This window comes from Mirounga leonina, unplaced genomic scaffold (assembly GCF_011800145.1).
Source record: "Mirounga leonina isolate KUSES-001 unplaced genomic scaffold, KU_Mleo_1.0 Mir_150, whole genome shotgun sequence".
In the NCBI taxonomy this organism is placed as follows: Eukaryota; Metazoa; Chordata; class Mammalia; order Carnivora; family Phocidae; genus Mirounga; species Mirounga leonina.
Genome location: NW_023270374.1, coordinates 23,142,909 through 23,164,031, shown reverse-complemented (window position 1 = coordinate 23,164,031; position 21,123 = coordinate 23,142,909). Strand labels below are relative to the sequence as shown.

Here is a 21,123-nt window from a genome sequence, read left to right as displayed (position 1 = left end):
ATGCGACTGGGCCCAAATGTGGCCTCTAAGAGCCAAAGTGCACCTGCCAACCACCAGGTGCAGGGCAGGCAAATGACTTGGGGCACCAGTTTCCAGGATCACCAGAATGCGTAGAGGCTCACTCTGATACCCTTGGGAGCATCACAAACAGGTGTCCGACACAAAAGAGAAACCCAGAGGAGGTAGCCCAGCCAGGCAGTAGTATCCAAAGTTTGGGTTCAAGGCTGCCACTTGGGAGGTGGCAGAGATTGTTGCAGGCAAGGGCAATCTTGGAGGGCTTCCTGGAAGAGCTGCAGCCTAGGGTCAAACTGAAGATACTAGAGAGCTGGAGTTGCAGACACTCCCCTCCCCTTGCCTCCAGCTGCCCTGTGAGCTCTCCTCCTCTGAACCACCTCTGATACCCCTCCCCACTATCCATGGGCTAACGCCTTGGCTTTGCATTCAGAGTTTGAGTTTCCAGAAAATGGCCTTACCCTACCCATCCAGCGTTGTCTCTTCCAAGCAGCCGCACCCAGGGTACCCGCTGTGGTACCTGAACACATCGGGCATCTCCTATCCCCGTGCCTTTGGTCATGCCGTTGGCTCCCTCAGGAATTCCCTATCCAGCCCCACCTTACCTAAACTGCTGCCTTTGCCTCAAGGCCCAGCTCCCGTGTCCCAACATCAGGGGAGTCTCCATCCTCCGATCCCCCATCACACACATTTGGGGTAAGCTGTATGCCAAGCTGGACTTTATCCAGATGTGTCAGAGTATTGTCCCGGGCCCCGGCCGAGCAAAGAACAAGGCATTGTTCCTGCCCGAAGATTTTCAGCTGGGCAGTGACGGCCCAGCTCCTGTGTCCGTCAGGGGAGGCTCCTGTCTCTCTGTCTCTTTGGGGTGACGGTCCTGTACCAGTCAGGCTTCTTGTCCCGGAGTCGTTCTTAGTAGTGGCCCTTTCACTCCCAGATATGCTCCAGCTGCACAACACATCACATGGCAACCCGTCAGTGTCGCTGTTCTCCTGACCCATCAGAGGAGGAAGGAGAAGAGAAGAAAACAGGACCATTTCAGAGAGTTACAGTGATGTGGAGAAAATCACTAAGGGGCGGGAAGAAGGGATGGAAGGAGGTAGAGAATGACTTCAGACAGGCAAGGCCGGGACGGCCTCCGGAGAAGTGGCGTTTGACTGAGGCCTGAAAGAATGGAGGGAGCCAGAGAGGACAATATCTGTAGGAAGAAAATTCCGGAGAGAGAAAGACAAGTGCAGTAAACCCCTGAGGCCGGAATGTGCTCCGTAAGAAGCAGCAGAGAGGCGAGTGCAGGGGTGAGTGAAGAGGAGATCAATGGGAGATGTCGGCAGGAGCCAGACAGTGCTGGGCTTTGTCAGCCCTGTTAAGGAATTAGGACTTTTTTTTTTTTCTGCCAATGGAGGATTCTGGAGGGGGGAGTAACATGATCTGAGTTATTTTTTCCCCAGACTGAAAGGTTTTTATTTTTTAACCATGCAGATAGAAGACAAAAGTGCCATGAATCCTGTTCTGATTGGACAAAGCCATCCCATGAACATTTCTCTGTTTAGAGGCAGAGACACCAGTTACAGCAATGCCCATTACATCATGGTGACCAGGGCACACAGTCATCAGGACCTTACAGATTTCTTTCTGGACAGAAACATGTTAACAGTTCCCAGTTTTAAGTCCTACAGAACCACCTTATTCATACTACTTCTGAGTACTGGGCTGTATTAACAGGCCACAACAACGTGATCACCACCACGAATAGCCACCTAAGTCTCCAAACTGCATGGCATGGAGAAATTACATGGACATTCTTGTAAATGTTCTCAACTAAAAGCAATAAGCAGTCCTAGACAGCTCAATGTCTCCACTGGGCAGAAACGGGGAAGGAGATGCATAGGGTCTTACTTAAAAGCAGTGAAATGAAAAATAGCATTCACTTTCCATATTCACAGGTCACACCTGGACCAAGAGAACCTCTCAAGTTTCAGTGGTCGGTTAATAATTCTCATTTAAAAAACATTTTGGTGAATCAGAAAAGTTTAGAAGAACCAGGAGACTCTGCTCCCTGCACCCCATGGTCTCTCAGCCACCCGAACCTTCCCAGCTGCCTCTGCTTCCATTGCATTCCCCTGCGGAGAGCATCTGCCATCGTGTTTTGTGTCAAGGCCTCCCCAGGTCCTGGGAAGCAAAAGACAAGGCCTTCTACCGGAGGGAGGACTTCGGGAGGCAGCTAAACTCTTCCACCTACACAATCCCACAGTGGGGGTTGGACCTGGTGGAAGGAGAAGAAAGGAGTTGGTCTAAAAGAACACAGCACAGAACAAAACAAAGAACTAGCCCCGCCGGCGGGGGGGGGCGGTGCTTGCTAAAGGGGCGGGGCACGGGAAAGAGGCTGCGAAGACCCAGCGGCGCAGTCTACGGCACGACCCTCCTTCTCTAGAGCCGGTCAAAGAGGGGCAAATTCAATAAGAAAGACGGCCTCCTTAGCTGTTTTAAAACTTTGCTTCTTCAATTATTTGTTTCTGAGCTGTCATTCTAAAGAAAATGAAAAGAAAGATGTGCGATCTGGGCAGGCCCCATGACTAGAAACACCCCTCCTGTACCTGCAGCCTGGCAGCCTAAAAACAGGCAGAGACTGGGGGTGGCGGTGGGGGGCTGGATTCCGTGTGAGCGCAGTGACTGGGGCTCAGGAAGGTAGGCTCCTGGGAGGGCCCCCCATCATGGCCCCTGCCTGAAGCACATGCCCAGTTATGCCAGCGTGCCAGAGTTCCTAAGAAGTTGGGGGCTTTCTTGTGCCTTGGCAGGTGGTTGTTGAGGTCCTTACAGACCTGGGAGCAGGCAACAATGTTGGTGGCAGCCCCCGCAGAACTCAGACACTGGCACCGTACCACAGATCTTGAGAAGCAGATAGCAGGCTGTGCAGTAGTACCAACACGGGTAAGAAGAGCAGTGTGATTATAAAGAATGCCTGGGGGCACCTTGTGGCTCAGTTGGTTAAGCGACTGCCTTCGGTTCGGGTCATGATCCTGGAGTCCCGGGATCGAGTCCCGCATCGGGCTCCCTGCTCAGCGTGGAGCCTGCTTCTCCCTCTGACTCTCCTCCCTCTCATGCTGTCTCTCATTCTCTCTCTCTCAAATAAATAAATAAAATCTTTAAAAAAAAAAATGCCTTGCCCACTGCTTCCGGCCCTTGACCTCAGCCATGCCCAGTAGTTGTCTACTGGCTGTGTAACCATTCTACCAGCTGCCCAGGAGCCAGGAGCCTGGGGAAGCTGGGCCTGTGGTCCTGCAGTCCTGAGGCCCTGAGGATGGAGTGTCCAAGGCCAACTGACAGTCAGCACCAAACGCACCTACTTCTTCTTGGGTGATGAGACTCAGTTTGCCACAACCAATATTCCGCACTCATAAATATGGAGCCCAACATGTTGTGGCCTTGAAGTTGTAGGCCTCAAAGAGGCACTGGTCCTTCTAGCAATGACTTGCTGGTCCCCATGTCAAAAATGGGTGGGAAGGGGGTGTCTGGCTGGCTCAGTCGGTAGAGTTTGAGACTCTCGATCTCAGAATCATGAGTTCAAGCCCCACGATAGGCATAGAGCTTACTTAAAAAAAAAAAAAGGGTGGGAAGGAAGGCCAGGATCAGAGGTAGGCCCGGACCACGAAACTGATGGCAGTACCCATCCATAGCACTGGGTGCTTGGTAGACACTGTGGCATGTGATGCATGAAGGCCACATGGAAACCGAAGAGCTTGGCCATGGAGGCCACAATCTTGGATCAGAGTCCACTGAATGTTCAGAGGGGCCAGGATGCATGAAAGTGCAAGCAGACAGAGGGTTATGTCATTGGCCTAAGCACAGGTAGAAGGGAGTCTTATGTAGGGGCCAGGTCCTAGCGAGGGACTTAGCCAAACTGGAACTTGTAGAGCCTAGGAGGGGCCTCTGTGGGCCACCTTGCCAGGCCTCTCCTGGCTCTGTGGGGCCTATCCTCCAGCAGGTGGTACTGCAGGGGTTTGGGCCACAGGTCCTCCTTAATATCTGGGCAACCTTGTCAGCCTCTGGGAGGCTGTGCTGCCGAGAACCAGGTGAAGAAGCTGCAGACAGTGTCCCGGTGTACCAGAACGGGGCGTTCCTGGCCCGGGTCCCTCGGATTCGAGTTCCAACTGACACCACCGGTCCTAAGGATCTGCACTCATACTCCTTCATGAGCACCTTGTTCCGGAAGTAGGGGTTGTTCCAAAAGCGGAACTTGAACTTGCATTGGGCCCTGGCGTTCCTGAGCTCCCTCACCTCCAAGTGTATCAGGTGGCAGAGCATGTCTTCATCACGAGTTATGATCATGGCTAACAGCTGCGGGTGGTTCAGAAAGGCGGTGACCCAGAAGCCAGGAATATTCTGGACCACGAAACTCCTAGGGGCCAGGTGCAGACGGCGGATGCGCCCAAACCTGCGCTGCAGCCGCAGGTAGGCCCTGTCTGCCTGGGCACTCCCAGCCTCCAGCTCCCACTAGATGGCCTCCAGCGGGTCCACCGCTGGCCCATCCAGGTTTAGGGGCCCCGGGCCCTGCTGCGCCGCCGCTCCCACCTCCAGCTCTTCCTCCTCCCACACACCCCCCAGCTCCCTCCCTCCAACTCCTCCCCGAGCTGCGGCTTCTCCACCCCTCCGCCTCTTCCATGAAGATGGCGCCCTGCCCAGTCGTCACTTCCTCGGCCTTCGCGCCACCTCCCGCCCGCGCCCCCCGCCCCCTGGCGCCCCCCGCCCCCTGGCGCCGCAGGTCTCTGGGGCCCCGGCCCGGGCCAGGCCGCTGCCCGGCGCCCCGGAACTGGCGGGGCGGTCTCGGGGTGGGGGGGGCGCCCGCGTGCCGCGCCTTCGCGGACCCCAGCGGCGAGGTCTGGTGGCGGGCGCGTGGCGGCTCCAGGCACACCCCCCCCCCGCCGCCCCCTCGGCCGCCATCACCTGCGGGAGCCTCTGGCCTGGAGGGGCTCAGGGTGCATGGGCGACACTGCGGGTCCCGCCAGAGGGGCGGCGCGGCGCGAGGTGGAGAGGCGCGGTCTCCTAGGGGCGCGCTTCGCCCCTTGCGCCCCATTTCGGCGTGTGATTCGCAGGGGTGCCCAGGCTGCGGGGGACAAGGGGCCTGCCAGCCTGGCGGAGTGGCAAGGGGCTGCCTGGTGGGAATGCGACCGCGAGCGCCAGACAGAACTGGCCCCAGATTAGGAGGGCGCTGGAGGTGGAAGTGGGGTGAAGTGCAGGGGTGTACCAAGCAAGGAGCAGCTCAGAGCGGGCACGAAGGATCAGGCGTAACTCCGGTCACGGACAGATAGAACTTTCCAAGAACTTTCCAACACAGCCACCACACCAAGCGATTACTCTTCCCCCCCCCATCTGCAGTGGGCAGTGGGGGCCGCCGGGCGCCCGCACTCGACTGTGGTTTGGGGCGGGGGGGGGGGGGGGGCTGTCGGAAACTAGTAGCTTTGCACAGGATAAACTACTCCAGCATATGCAGAACAGGCTAACCAGACTCAAACTGGGAGCTGCAGATGATCGTAGTTGATTGGCACATGGAGGTGCTGGAAGTATTTATACAGAGAAAGGAAGAAACAAACTTGGGAGTGTAAGGATCTTGGACAAGGGAATGTCTCAAATGCTGTGAACCTGGAGCAAACTGCCACGGGTATGTAGGAACTGTATCCTCCTGGGCTTGTAGACAGAAAGGTGGACACTTCCTCCTTGTCCTAGGCCCAGGCTGCCTTTGCTCTATACCAGACATTTCACCAATGTGAACTCCAGTCTGAATTACAGGGAATGTGCTTGGATAGGATGAGCCTGGATGAACCAGCCATGCAGCCCTGCAAATGCATCTGTGCTCCTGTGGTCTTGGCTCCCAAACTTGTGGCCTATGGAGGTCAGCACACCTAATACCCCCTCTGCCTGGAAGTCCCGGCCACCTCCTCCAGAGAGCCTTCAGCTTACTCCTGCCCAATGAACAAGATCGCTCTGAGCTCTTGGACCCACTGTGAGGTGGGTTCCCTTGGGGCCCCGGCCAGGGATCTGAACGCACTGGGGTCAACACTGAACATTTATGAAGTAGATGGAAGGCCAAAGAGATGGAAGGGCCAGCACACTGCCTTTGTACACAAAACACCTGTTATACACACATTAACACTTGTTACTATCCCACGGACTCCTGGACTGGACTCAGGAGTGACTTACCCTGCGTGGCTATGGACACTGGCTCTAGACCACAGAAAAGCAAACTCAGTCTTAGCCCTGGGCGGGAGGATCTCAGGAAGAGCTACAGGGCCCAGGATGGTGATGACTACCTTTGTTAGAGACTGGCCAAGTGGCAAAGTCAGAAGCTAGGTCAGTCTCCCAACAGTTTGTTTGAACCCAGTGGGTAGGCCCAAGTGTGAGCAAGGTGAGGTCCTAGCTGTCACTTCCCAGCTGTGTCCCCTGGGCAATGGATGGCATGGCTTTTCTTGGACAACCAGCATTCGTTCCCCACCCTAACTGTAGCCCGTTTCCTTTGAGAAACCACTCCTTCTGTTTCACTCAGCCTTGTCATCGCTGGCTGGTTTGGGGGAGGGCACAGAGCCCTATCAAGGCCAGTGAGACAGGAGATGCCTCGTGGGGCTTTGTGAATACAAGAACTCTCTCCTTTCTCTTCCTGGTCAGCACTGTGTGAGGATGACAGGGATGGAATCATGGCAGCAATCTACTTCTACACAAAGGGACGAGCCACTTTTTGGGCCTGAGGATAAGTCACAGCTACAGAAGATAGGGCCAAGACACACAGGAATGCTAAGGCCAACCATGTCTGAGTGGCTGAACCAATTCTAAAAACTGTGCTACATCTGGCATTTTTAGTTGTGTGAAATTTCATTAAGCCAATTTGATCTTTCTGACCCTTGCATCCAAGTTTAAGTGATAGTATGATGCCGCTTACCTCAAAGACATCCCATTAAGATCTTTAATTTTAAAGTACAAAGTTTGTAGGTGCTAATGTGAAGGGTTGTTACTGTCTACCCTACACTCACCATCCCCTTGGAGGCTAGAGATGTCTGGAGTTTCTGGTTCCCCAGGCTCTCTCCAACCCTTTCCCAATCAGACAGGTTCACAACTTCCAAACACATCATTCAGAAGTTTTTAATAAACAACTTCATTATAAAAACTTTTTTTGAAAATGTAATTCTGTAAAACATTGAAAAATCTACTTTAACAAAGATACGCCCTGTGCATTTTCTAATGGCACTTATACTTTACAATTAAAAACCTTGTTTTATATAAAGCCAAAAATACTCCAAGAGGTTATTCACTGTGTTTACAAAGTGCTAGAAGGCTTTTGTCTTGTATTTTTCTCTCTTTAAATAATCTGGCATTATGAAAGAGTGGCCCCAAAGCCTTGATCACTGGGAGGGAGGGAGGCGAATGAGAAGTGGGGTTTCAGGAGTTCTGGTGCCAAGTAGTCAGAGGTGGAGGGGGCACCTACGGAAGTGAGCGTGCATCTGAAGAAACTGGGCTGGGATACTTCTTCCAAACCCCTCCACAGAGGCACTACATCATCATGGTGAATCCTTCTCCTGTTAGAACCAGAACACCCCTTCCCTTGCTGCAGACCCTACTCCAGTGGTGAAGGTCATAGCCAATTCCTTCCACAGCAGGTTCAGAGCTCCAGGAGAGGCCAGGGTGGGGTCCCAGAGGAATCTGGACTTTTCTGGCCAACACCTGCCTAAGGCAAAGTTTCTTATTACATAAATATCCTTGTTAAAAAGCAAAATATTGATCCTGTACAATATAAACTGTTAAAAAAAAAAATCGTGCTTAAAAACAGCTCCTAGATAAGAGGGGAGGTAGAGGGAATGGGGAAAACAACTACCAAAAAGAAGGTGGGGCAGGGATTCAGACTACTAGGGGAAGTTTAGGGCAGTGGAAGAATCTCAACTTAGGACAATATCTACGAGCAAAAAAGTAATCACACCTGCTTCCCGGATTTCCATTAAATGCCATTTGTAAAAGGTTGGGGGGTAAACTCATTGGTGCTCCTTTTCCCACCTCTTCCCTCTTTAAGATGTGCACAGATCCTTGGAGCTGACACAGCTGGGTAGATCATCCCCTGGCCCCCAGGACTGCACTCAGCCTTGACCAGCTATATGCAGGATGGGAGGTGCCTGCCCCGTTGTTCAGGGCGGCTCATCACTGAAGCTGGAGGAGGTGGTTGGGAAAGGGGGCATCACCCCTTTTTCCTGGTCCCTGTTTGGTCTCTGCCACATGCCATGGCTCCTGTCCTGGGCAGACACCCCTCAGGCTCTCATGGCCTCAGTAAAGGTACTGAAGTGGGTTTGGTACTGAGTGCAGGATAAAGCTATTCTTATCCTTCAAACAACCAGGCCAATAAGGCTTTTTTTTTTTTTTCCTTTAAATTTGGGGAAGGGAAGATTAAGAAACGGCTGGGTGGCTATGGTCCAAGAAAAGGTGAAGGCAGATGTTCCTATGTACCAGCAAAGTTCACAGTGATAGAGAAATTCCTTGTGTGGTGAGGGCACTGAAGGAAGAGGAAAGGAGGGTGGCAGGATGGAGGGGGAGGGAGGGGCAAGGCCCCAGTTACAAGGCTTTAAATAGTTGCTCTGCCTGTTCTAGGAGTTTCCCAACATCACTAATGGGGGAGAGAATTCAAGGAAGGGACAGGAAAGGACAGGCAGGAAAGAGTGGACTCCTCTAAGCCCGAGATTTTCTATTCCGTGGCCAGAGGCCAACCTGCCCCTATAAATGAGGGGTGCAGGGAAGGTGGCAGAGAGCAGGTGAAGGGCTGCTGGGTCTAGTGATGAAGACCAGAGACGATAAGAAGAATGGCAGCACCGAGTCCTGCTTGGACCCTCACGCACCATTTCCTGTAATACGAGTCCCAGTAACATGCACAGCATGCAGGAGGTGGCTGCGTACCATGGGGGGACGCTTTTAAAAATAAACCTTAATTAGTCCCTGGGACTCACCGAAACTAGTTTTCAGAAGCAAATCACCTAGTCTGATTCTAACCTTGCCAGACATTTTTATATCTAGTTTTGTGTTTTTTTTTTTAAAGGTATCCCAAGCTACCCTGCCTAAATCAAAACATGCTTATTCACTCCACATTGCTTCCAATCAAGGGCCAGGGAGATACATTTTAAGGCTTTCACCTCAAAGAGTACTGGCCTGGGCTGAAGCAGAAGCCTGGGTTTTGGACCTGCTCAGTTCCTGATGATAAAGCAAAGTGATTTCTAGAAGGAAGGGGGAACAGGAGGACTGGGACGAGGCTGAGGCAGTTCCTTGGTAGTTTGTCCTGAAACCCTAGTGGAGAAGCCAGCACGAGGCCCTGCGGAGAGGTGCCCACACACGACTGACCACATCTGTAGGAGTTAACAGTAAAGAGGTAGAAGTGTGTTTCTGAATCAGAGTGGAGGTGTCTCATGAGGGTCCCACACTGGTGGTCCCTGAGCTGCCTCCCTCCCATGAGTGGGAAGAGCGAAGCCCATGCAGAACTGAGAAATGAAGCAGGGATGGGGTTCGGCTGGGCAAGGGCTGTGTGGTCTGTGGCAGGGAGCCCCACAAGCCAGAAGAGAACCAATCATTTGTTGCAAGAAACCCTATTAAGTATTGGGGGCAAACTGCGGGGTGGGGGGAGCACAAGCATAAGGTGGAATTCCTTTGATGGAGAGCAGAGAGGCCTAGGCACAGTGGCCCTGAGTCCATGGTAACTGTAAAGAGGTGGAGAGAGAGGGGACACTGTGGAGAAGAGAAAAGGTTAGTATGGGAGCCAATGACGTACCCACAGGTTAGGACTCAACTGTCTGCCCAGCCCTAACTTCCTGAAAACTCTTCTTCCAACAATTCTACAACTTCCTGGAAAAGGGACAAGTAGGAGAGAGATGAATCAGGGTTTCACACCCTCCCCTTTGCTATCCACACCAGCTTAGAACCCGAGTGCCTCCTACTGAGACTAATGATAACAGTTCATGATGTCTGGGGTAGGGGTTGGGGAGTGGGGGCGATGGAAGCGGGCATGCCTTTCATGTCTTCCCCTCTCCAGTTCAAGAGCGGGGGGGTCATGATGTACTTGGAGAAGAACAGAATTGCAGACCTGGGAGAAAACGGCTCCAGTCTTCTTGCCTGTCTCGCGGACACTGCCGAGGAAGGCAGGAACAGACACAGTCATGGAAGATGGCAGAGACTGAAGCAGTCCAAAGTCAGTTTATTTCCCCACAGGGGAAAAATGTGACCTCAAGTGAAGAGAAGTCAGCAAGACCCGACTCCGCCTTGTAAACAGGGCTCCAGTTAACACCAGGTACCAAATGGTTCCGGCTGGTGCCAACTGGAATGGACTGGTGGGAATGGATTCACGGCGTGTAAACAATGTTCACTGCAATCACTCTAAGGCTAACAGCTTGGCAAGGGAGGTGAATGGGGTGTCTGAGACGACTGTGTAAACGGTACCGCTGCTGGACAACACTGACTGGAAATGGAGGTGTCGGTATAGGAGGGACGGGGGTGGTGGGAAGAAGAGGCCCTCTCTCCTGCCCACTGGCTGGAAGCAGGCGATGGAGCCAAATGACCCTCTCTCTGCAGCAGGGCCTGACCAACTGCTGTGGGGTCTGCAGGTTGGGACCAGGAGGCAGGCTTCTTGGGCTATTTCTCTCAAGGTCATCCAAAGTGAAACCCCTCTGTCTCTCCAAGAGACCGCCTCCTTCTCCAAAGAGAAGGAGGTTCTGACGCTTTGGAGGGGGAGAGGTTAGCTAAGTGTGGCTCCCGATTCAGATCAAAAAAGTAAAAGTAAAAATACCTGAAGTTCTATGGTATGAGATCTTTTCATGAGGCTGGGGCTCAGGACTTCTCCTGGAACTGATCCTGGAGCCTGAACCCCCAAACCAAGTGCTCCATACAGATACTGGAATTTTTTCTTTTTGAACCCAGCTCTGAAAGCTCAGCTGCCTTCATGGGGGATGCAGATAGGGTGGGTACAGAGGCTCCCTGACAGAGCCTAAGACTGGACTGAGGGCCTCCTTGGGGGCTACTGGAATGCCTGGTGGAAACGAGGCAGGGTGGTGGTGCTCAGGCCAGAGGTGAAGACAGGAGGCAAGGAGTGCAGAGGTCCAAAGTTCAGTGGTCCCCCAGCTCCTGGGGAATCTTGAGGCTGAGCTTGCAAAGTGGTGAGCAAGGGCTGCGCCTCGGCCTGGGAGTAGCCCATGACCAGGCCTCCTGTGGCCCCAGGCGGGTTACACGGGGGGAGGTTGAGTGGAAGAAAGCCCAGTAAGTGGGAGAAGTCCACATTAGCAGCGCAGAGGGCCTCGGAGAGGTTGGCGGGGCTCTTGGTGAGCAGTGCTTCATCTAGGAGGGCCGCAGCTGCCGCCGGCTGAGGTGAGGCGGGCTGGGGTTCAGCGGACGAGAGAGACAGGCTTCCAGGAAGCTCCGCCAGAAAACTATCCACCTCCACTTTGGGCAATTTGTCAGGCAAGTATGAGGTAGATCCAAGCTGGTATTTTGGAGGAAGCTGAGCTGGGGAAGAGATAGGGGAGGATTCCAGAGGGTAGCTCATACCCATGGGCAGCGTGTTGTGCACCAGGGAGTGTGGCATGCCCGTGCTGGGCATGGTAGGGATGTGGGCGCCATACATGCCCATGGGCAACATGCCAGGGAAGGCCTTGGCCCCCATCACGTCCCGAGAGGCCATGCACAGCACAGGGCTCAGCTCTTCCTTCACACTGACGGTGGAGCTGCAGCTGAGTAGGCCTAACATGTCCACTGGCTCTGTCTTGATTTTGAGCAGCTCCTGCGAGTGGCTCTTCTTGACATGACGCGTCAGGTGGTCCTTGCGGCCAAACCGCTGGGCACAGTACTGGCATAGGAAGTCCTTCCGGCCTGTGTGCACCACGAGGTGCCGCCGCACATCCTTGCGAGTGTAGAACCGCCGGTCGCAGTGGTCACAGGGGTGCTTCTTCTCCTTGGCACCACCTGCTACTCGGCGTGAGTGGGCCTTCAGGTGCTCTAGCAGGGCCTGGGTACTCTCAAAGGTCTGCAGGCACACCTTACAGCTGAGGTCACCGCTGCTGGCGGCATGCATAGCCAGGTGGCGCCGGTAGCCTAGCTTCGTATTGTAATTCTTACCGCACTCAGAACAGTGAAGGGCCTCTTTGTTGGGGTCATGGGTCTGCAGGTGGTTCCGCAGATGGTCCTTGCGGTGAAACATCTTATCACAGTACATACACTGGTGGGGTTTCTGGGCTGAGTGGGTGGCCATGTGCCTGGGGGTAGGGATGGAGGATAGAGGAGAAAGAAAGAAGGGAGATCACAAGGGCTGGCCAGACAACAAAGCTGTCCACTGACGGAACTAGATACAAAAATTATGGTCAAGCCACGTGATGGAATGCAATGGGATACTGTGCCAGTCAGTGTCTAAACTCTATAGATATCCTCGCCCACCTGCAAAATCACATACATACTCCTAGTCTTTGTAGCACTGTTTGTAGTAGTAAAAAGTCAGGAACAATCTAAATGTCCATCAGTAGGGGGGGCGCCTGGGTGGCGTCTGCCTTTGGCTCAGGTCATGATCCCAGGGTCCTGGGATCGAGCCCCGCATCGGGCTCCCTGCTCCACGGGAAGCCTGCTTCTCCCTCTCCCACTCCCCCTGCTTGTATTCCCTCTCTCACTGTGTCTCTGTCAAACAAATAAATAAAATCTTAAAAAACAATTTTTTTTTTAAATGTCCATCAATAGGGAACTGATGAAATAAATTATGGTTACTTCATGAAGACTCAACTTTTAAAAAAAAAAACAAGGCAGCTTTATATGTACCCTCAGGGAACAAGCTCTTAGGATATATGAAGTGGTAAAAAGCAATGGGACAGAACAGTGCAGGCAGAATGGTACTATGCATAGGAAAAAGAGGGAAAATGATGTATGTTTGCTTGTATGCACTCAAAAAATATCTCTGGAAGGATATACAAGAAACTAACAACACTGGTTGCCCATGGGGAGAAGAGATAGGAAGCTTATGGGTGTGATGGAGAATTTCCATCGTATACCTTTTGGTACCTTGTGAATTTTGTTTTATGTGCATGTATTTCCTTTTCAAAAAATTGTATTTAAGGGGCACCTGGGTGGTCAGTCATTAAGCGTCTGCCTTCCGGCTCAGGTCATGGTCTCAGGGTCCTGGGATCGAGCCCCACATCGGGCTCCCTGCTCCGAGGGAAGCCTCTTCTCCCTCTCCCACTCCCCCTGCTTGTGTTCCCTCTCTCGCTGTGTTTCTCTCTGTCAAATAAGTAAAATCTTAAGAAAAAAAATTTTTTTTAAATGACACAATAAAGGGAGGAAATATATCTAAACTTCCCGATCTAGAACAATCCCAAAATGTAAGGGGTTAAGTCAAAAAAGGAAGTTCAGTATAGTGTGTGTAATACAATCCCTTGTGAAAATAAAAAGGGAAGGGAGTACATGTTTCAATGTCTTAGCAAGGATACACAAGAAACTGGCCCCACTGGACACCTCTGGGGAGGAAAATGGTAGCTTTCAGCATGAGGACAATTCATTTTTCACTGAGTGCCCATTTGTACCATTTAAAGTGTTTGCCATATAAGCCAGCAACACTTAAAAAAGCGTTCCCATGGTTTACCTGCTCCCTTCTGGAGGGACAGCAGCTCAGAGTCCAGGAGTTACAATCCAGAGCTCCACAGGACATTCAGAATCAACTCAGTAAGACTTCAGGAACCCATATTTACCAGGCCCTGCATGAGCTGTCATTAAGCTTGTTCTCCACAAGAGGCAAAAGCACAGGACAGCTCCACCCACCAGTTAGTAAGTGGCAGAGGCTGAATTTGAACACAGTCCTTCCCGAAACCTGATTTCCCTTAGGTATGCTACCACTGCCTTCACTATAGCACCCAGTGATCCTTCCAACCTGGAAGGTATCAAACATAGCCATTACACTCATGCTACGTGAGTGCCCACGCCTGAGGGTTACTGCGAGCCTCCTGGGACATAACAGACAGGATAACAAATGATAGGGAGGTGTGATGAGTGAGCCCCAGCCCATTTCCTTCATTTTACAAGTGAGGAACCTGAGGCCCTAAGCAGTTTGGTACCTCGCCTAAGCTCACACAGTGACTACAGCTGGAGTCAGGGCTCGTGCCCCCCAGAACAGGATCCTTCCTGCAGCCTCCCATGGACACCCAGATCGTACTAAGAAAGTCTAAGAGGATGACCCAACTGGAGTCCACCTAAGACACAGGAGCACACAGAATCAAAGCATTCCTGAGAACTACAGAACTGTCATGAGGACAATCCTGGTCACCCACTACCCTGTTACCTGTTTTAGTTCCTATCAACTGTTTTCCAGACAAAGAACTAAGGCGTTCTGTGGTCATCTTGTTCATGAATTTACTTGTTTGCTGTCTGTCCCCACTGTTAAGATAGTGAACTCAAGGAGGGCCAGCAGCCCCATCCGTCTGGCTCACTACTGCGTCCCTGGCACTGAACACTGTGCCTAGTATGTAGCAGGAGCTCAATAAATCATAGCTGGCTAGATGAATGGATGAAGGGGTGTGCATCGGGTAGTCTATCTCATTTGTAAAGGGCATGTTCCTGTTCCTCTGATGGAAAGGCAAGGATAAAATCTGAGCAGTGCCCCCCCCACCCCCACCTTCCAAGCTGCTCTGCCGTATCTACGTTATACCAGGACTTTCACATTCCATTTCACTTTATGTAGGGCTCCTGGGCTTACAAGTTGCAGAACAGCCGCTGACCCAGAGGACACCAGGGATTCTACAGAGACAGAAGTAATCATGTGAGTAGCAGGCTGGTTCAGAAGAAGAGGCACTGCCACTCTGAGCCTCTACTTTAAAAATTTACAGATTGGACCAGAGGGTCTCCTTTTCCTTCTAAAGTTCTAAGACTAATTCATAATTTCTGGCTAAGAGTCTCACCATTACCTGACAAAGGTGGGGAAGGTAGTAATGACAAAATTGTTCAATCTGGTTTGTTTATGACTGTCTGATACTTCCCCATCAGAGTCTAGTGTCTGCATACAAATACCAGTATTAGCTTTTACTGAGTAAGTTCAAATGGTTGGCATCCAGGGTACACTTATGGGCCAATTAACCTCTACTCTTCTATCACAGATAAAGCCTCATACTCAGTGAAGTCCCTCTGGCTTTGACCTCTGGGACCCCCAGGGCAGGAAGAGGTATGGGAGTGTCACCTACCTATATAGCTTGTACTTGGAGGCAAAAGCCTTGCCACAGTGCAGCTGAGGGCAGCTATACGGTCTCTGCTCTGGATGGGGGAGGCTGTGAGGCCTCAGCTTCTCCCCATTTGAGAAGGGCGTCCCCGAGATTTCACATTGGCACTTCACTTGACTCTCCGCCTCCCGGCCCCGAGGCCTGGGAACTAGTTTCCAGCCCACTTCCTCCTCCTGCTTTGCATCTTGAATCCAGGGGGGGACGCTGGTGAAAAATGTGGTCATGGCAAGACTAATGGCGAAGGGCCATGTTATTCAGAAAGCCTCCCCATCAGCTCCACACGGGCTCTCTGCTCTGTCACGGCCTCCAACGCAGCCTTCAGAAAACAATCTCTTCACCTGAAACATCAGAACACCTGGTGTTAGGGAGCCCAATGCCATGAAAACATGGGCTCTGGAGGCAGACAGATCCCGTTCCAATCCCAGCCCTTCCACTTAAAAGCCATGTGAATTTCAGCCACTGACTTACTTCCCTGAGCTATCTCCTTATTTACAAAATGGGCTTAATAATCTCCTAAATCATAAGAATAGTTTGAGGATTGAATGAGATGAACAGAGAGTATTCAGCAGAAGGTGGGCACCTAGTAAGCGCTTAATGGTAACTATTATTGTAAGTACTACCTAGGCTAATAGTAAGCAAGATAATCTGAGGAAGTAAAACCCCTAAACTCCAACTATTCTCTTCCAACTCCACTTTTATATTCTTTCCACTAAATTTAGAGCTAGCAGCTTCTCCTCCTCTTTATCCTACCTCCCCCTCACCCACTACTTTCCACAATTCTCCTCCTCATGGAGGTGCTAAAGAGCAATAAAATGCCCAAAAGGCAACAGGGAAGGAAGAAGACTTTGCTTAGGAATTTACACCCTGGAAAGTCAGCCCTGGAGCCAGATGTGTTTCTCAGCAGAGCATCAATAAGAGGTTCTGCCTAAGGAGGCAACAGCAGATTCAGCATTTCCCCTAAACCAGTACTGGTCCCATCCTACCCGCCACCACCTCTCTGTGTGTCCCAGGCCATGCTTCTTTAGCAAAGCCTGTCCAACACCCCAGGTGCTGAGTGCCACCCCCCCTCCCCCAGCAGACCCTCATAGCACATATGCATTTCTCCATTATGAGCGGGTAGCATACTTGCATTAGAACTCCTCACCAAACTATTTGAAGGGTCGTATCACAGTTCTTTCATTTCCACACGTTTAGCATCTAGAAAAGGACTCTCAACTTTCTTTTAGATGGGTAAATTAGTCATTGAATGCAAGTTAATGCAAGGCTAACTTATGCTCAGAAAGTTCTAATTTAAACTGGCGTCACAGCCCTTCCAAAGTGGGGAGCCAATATCTTGAAGTCTGATCCTTTCTCTTGTTGAGGCAGGGGGAGGGTGTGAGAAGGGGGAAAACTGCAGCAAAGACGACAGAGCTTTTTTCCTGACATCAACTCAAAGGGAGAGGATGGGAGTTATTGTACGGACTCTCAAAAGGGGGACCACAGACCCCTATCACTCACAAACTCCTCACAGATTACCAACTGCAAAGCAACTTGCTACAACAGGGGGATTCCTTTTGAAGAGGTCATGCCAAAATCTGGTCATGAGGCTTTTCCATGTGAAGGGAGCAAAGGGGGTATCTGGGGATTGTCCACGAGAATCTGGGGATGGCTCCAACCGCACAAACAGCTGTGGGCCACAGAATGCTTGCTCAGCTCGTTAGCACCTGCTGCTTACAGTGACCATTCATCCAACAGACTGGCCGTGAACGAGATGATGGGATCAGCGGGTTCATGCCCCAGAGAGCTTTGCTCATCATTAACATGAGCTAAGTCCTGTTCAGGAACCATTCCTCTTGTTGAAGAAACATTGCAGTGTAATATGATAAACATTTCCCCATCACGAGTGGAGATCTGCCTAGAAAGATCGGCACAAAGGTGGCTGCATTTTGCATGAGTCATGTGCTGGGAAGGGGTAGGCACCACTAAAAACTAGTCCCACTTGAGCCTTCAAGTCATCGTGGGGTATTTGCCTGCTTCACTATAAATCTCAAAGGCCTCTGACGTCTGCCTTTCATGGTTTAAGTCCTTCCTTCTTCTCAAGGGTGGGATTACCTGTTTATAATGCCAGTGATTACTACGCACCTTGGAATTGGGTAGAGAGCAAGCACGAGTTTAAACATCTAGTTTGGAGGGAATTTCCCCTACCCTCAAAGTTAAATTCTGTTCCCCCCTGCTACCCAAAATCATGCACCTCAGCCCCTGGAAAGTTGGGAATGGCAGCCAGAAGAAGGCAAGTCGCATCACTTTGGCCGATGTGAGAGGGGAGCCTAGCCCTGGAAATTCCACAAAAACTCAGAAAGAGAACAGTACGTCCCCCACCTCCCACACGTCCACCTCTTCTGTTCTCCTGAACAAGCACAAACAAGACAGAGCAGTTTAGTACGCTGCTTCTGAAAGCGTGAGTAATGGGCTTCTAGGAAAGAGGCCAGTGGTGGCTAAGGAGAGCTCACGAGGTTGTACTGACAGAACCAAAGGATGGAGGCAGCCATGTGCTTGCCTTGATCTGCGTTTAATGGGGCTACAACTTTAAAAGGAAACAGCCAGCACCCTGATCCTATTCTCCCCTTTTAAAAAGGCACAGTGGAAGTCCTTACCTATACTCACCAACAGCCTGCTGGATAACCAAAGCTGCCAGTGTTACCTTAGGAACCCTTTTGGGAATCTACTCTCTCTCCCTCTGTCCTTTGTCTGCAAACTCCTCTCCTCCAGGAAAATTCCTGGGCCTCTCTCCTTCAGACTTCTTCCTCGGCAAAACTGAAAGAATTCTGCTTCTCTTTCAAAGCTGCTCTTCTGGTCTCACACTCTAACCTTAACAACTGTAGAGTAGCTCACGGAACCTGTTCCCATAAAACAAACACAATCAATCCCTCCCAGTTACTGGTATAACTCGGTATATTTTCATCCAAAGATTCCTTCTGGCGCCTGATCTGAAGAGGGAGGCAGCATGGAAAGAACCTTGGACTTGCTATCAGGAGAGCTGCCACTTACTGGCTGTGAAACCATGGGCAGGTTACTTTGTTTCTCTGAACCTCCTTTTCTCAATTTCTAAACTAAAGATTTATTCTCCTTACCGATAATAGTCTCATGGAGGATGAAGTATCTGATATAAAGTGTGTGAGTACATGCAGTGCCGTCTCCGAGGTCTACACTGTGTCTGCCTCTTTTCCGCACAGGGCCTGAGTAGTACTTCTTTTTTTTCCCCCTTTAATGTTACTTCTCAGGCCTCTGAGTGAGTTTCCTTCCCTTCACAACATCTCCCCAGAATGCAGCCTTCCCCTTTTCCCTCACAGTCAACCCACAGCACATCCCCTCTAACCAGTAGCCCCTGCACTCCCCTCCTCCACCACCACATCCTGGGCCACCGTTCTCTCACCTCAGGAATCTCTTCTATTACTAAGGCTCTGTACCCCAAACACAAATGCTTTCTAAAAACTCTCGAAGGCCCTCTCTGGAAGCTGAAAGGAGACAAACTGCTCCCTAGTCTGTCCTGCTGTGTGCCATGATGCCTGCTGCCCTCTGACGAAACCATAGTTTGTATGGTGTTACATCATCTCTATAGAAACTGCGTTCTTTCTCCATTATTAGCCTGTTTCCTCATCTGTAAAGCTAAAAATACTTACCTCACAGACTTGTTGTGAGGATTATTTTAGTCAGGTATGCAAAGGGCACAGCACAGGGCTTGGCTTGCTCTAAGTACCCAACAAAAGGCAGCTATTATCTTTGTCTTTGTATTCAGTTGCACGTTTCTATCCCACCTTCTGCTGTGGCAGGAAATTCTCCCAACCCTCCCAAAACTGTGGAGAAGGAGCCCCCGCCAGCACCCCCGCCCCTCCCCGGCCGCCGCAGCAAGGAAAGGGTTAATCTCTAAGTGTTCTTAACTGGAGAGACCCATAGAGGATTAACAGCTCTTCAGGGACTACCCTAAAATAGCTTTTATCCCTCCAGCCCAAGAGCTACTTGGGGATCTGAAGAACTCAATTCAACACCTGCCGAGGAGGAAACACACCCGGGAACACACCCTGGAACGTTCCTTAGGGTGGACAGAATCTTCCCTTAAGCAGAACCCAAAATAGTAACTGGGAAATTATAAATAGACTGAGAGAAAAAAGAAAAACAAAAAACACAAAAAAACCCAGGTCTTGACCTGAGCACCAGAAACAAATCCAAATGACACACTGACTGGCTGGAAAACAGTGAGAAGGAAAGGGGGGAATGAGAAGAGCCGCCCCCCTCCCTCCCTCCCTCACACACACTCCAGAGTGGTGGGAGAATTAAATTACAGGGAGGCCAGAGAGTTTCAATGACTTGCATCATTCCAAGAGACATCAAACAGGATTAACAGGGGTTGGATTTACTCTCGGGCTGCTAGTTCTTCTGTCACTGTAGATGGGCCCTCTTTGCAGTCCCTTTGATTCACTCTTTCCTCCCATTCCCGCTGCCTCTCACTCCTGAGGAGGCCTTGAGCAAATGGCTGCAACTCACTACAGCCCCATTTTCATTACGAGGAAACCTGGCTAGACACTCCCAAGGATTCCCCCCAACAATGGAGTGGCCTCATTGTGGGGAGCAGGGTTAGAAATCCAAGGCCAGACTATCACAGTCCCAAACAGGTGGAAAAGCATACAAGCCAGGAGACAGGCTACTCTTGCTGGTGAAAGCACCAACAACCACCCCCCACACACTAGTTGTCCCCTTATCTTCCACCTTACAGGTCCCTTTCCTCCACCAAGCTGGAGCGGGAGCCTGGGACTGGATTTACAGGGAATAACCAGGCTCCTCGGGCAGCTTCTAGACCACACCACTGTGTGGTGGGAGAGGTTCAATTCCCTGGAGCTGGAAGAGACAGGAGAGATGGGAGTGGACGCCTGCCAGAGAAGGGACAGAAATTCAGGGAGAAGTCTGGAGGAGGTCTCAGGGATGGGAAGGAAGGGAAAGTATGATAAAAAATCATTAGCAAGTTAGCTGAGTCTCTAAGGGATCTCCCCCTTCCCTCCCCCCCAAAAAAGAAAGAGATGGTGGATTATAAGGGCTGGAGGATTCCAGGGGTTGAAGATAGTCAGAAGTGAATTCTCTGAATTTCAATGGTCTCAAAAGGGTAACCAGATGGATGATATCTAAGGTTTGGGAGTATAGTCACTGAGGAGGAAATTATAGGTAGAGCTTACTGGGGTTCCCCAGAACCAGATATTTGACGGAAGCCTCAAAATGGATTACGTGATTCTGGAAAATGAAACAGTAAAAAACGGAGTATTTGGAGCAGGAAAGGGGGTTATGTGGGTCCGGGTAGGCGTGTCTGAGGGGAGGGAGCAGGTGCAGCTTATCTGCGTCCCCCAGACCCGGGTCCCTGGTAAGGTCAGCAGCGCGTTATCTGGGTCTCCAGGGAACCTAGGGGTCAAGAGTAGGGGACCCTCAGGGCTGAGTCTCCGGGTCTCGGTAGGGAGGGGACCAGTGGGGTTTCTTCCGGTCCCCCGACCCAGGTATCGGGTCCGCGGAGAGATTTCGTCACCCTGGGGCCTATCGGGGCCCGACCTGGCGTGGAGGGGGCCCCCGGTTGGGGGTGTGGGCGACCTAGCCGTGGGGCCCGAGATGAGAGGCGCCGCCGCTCCGGGTGCCGGGCGCGCGGGCGCAGCGAGACGGCCTCCCGCCCCGCTCCCCGCCGTCCCCCGGGGCCCTCGCCGGCACTCACCGCGCTCGGGGCCCCGCGCTGCGGGCCGGGCCGCGCTCGGGCTCCGCCAGGCCCGTTCAGGCCCCGGTAGTGGCGGCGGTCGGGCCATTGTGCGGTGCATTGTGGGAGCCGCGCGAGCGGGCGCTCGGGCCGTGGAGGGGGCGG

The 21,123-nt window shown here is 51.7% G+C and overlaps 1 protein-coding gene and 1 pseudogene across 2 annotated transcripts; both read right to left on the bottom strand.

Moving 5' to 3' along the window:
- Nucleotides 1–2,431: 2,431 nt before the first annotated feature.
- On the bottom strand, nucleotides 2,432–5,080 carry LOC118011036 (annotated as a pseudogene).
- Nucleotides 5,081–7,121: 2,041 nt separating this feature from the next.
- On the bottom strand, nucleotides 7,122–21,078 carry PLAGL2 (PLAG1 like zinc finger 2). 2 transcript variants are annotated; one of them, XM_035006049.1, is made up of 3 exons: nucleotides 20,980–21,078; nucleotides 15,219–15,592; nucleotides 7,122–12,263 (listed from the first exon to the last, which is right to left on the bottom strand). In XM_035006049.1, exons 2-3 carry the CDS (start codon nucleotides 15,476–15,478, stop codon nucleotides 11,033–11,035), a joined length of 1,491 nt encoding a protein of 496 aa, XP_034861940.1. In that variant the 5' UTR covers nucleotides 15,479–15,592; nucleotides 20,980–21,078; the 3' UTR covers nucleotides 7,122–11,032. The 2 variants fall into 2 exon arrangements, with proteins under 2 accessions (XP_034861940.1, XP_034861941.1); XM_035006050.1 differs by lacking the exon at nucleotides 15,219–15,592.
- Nucleotides 21,079–21,123: the final 45 nt, after the last annotated feature.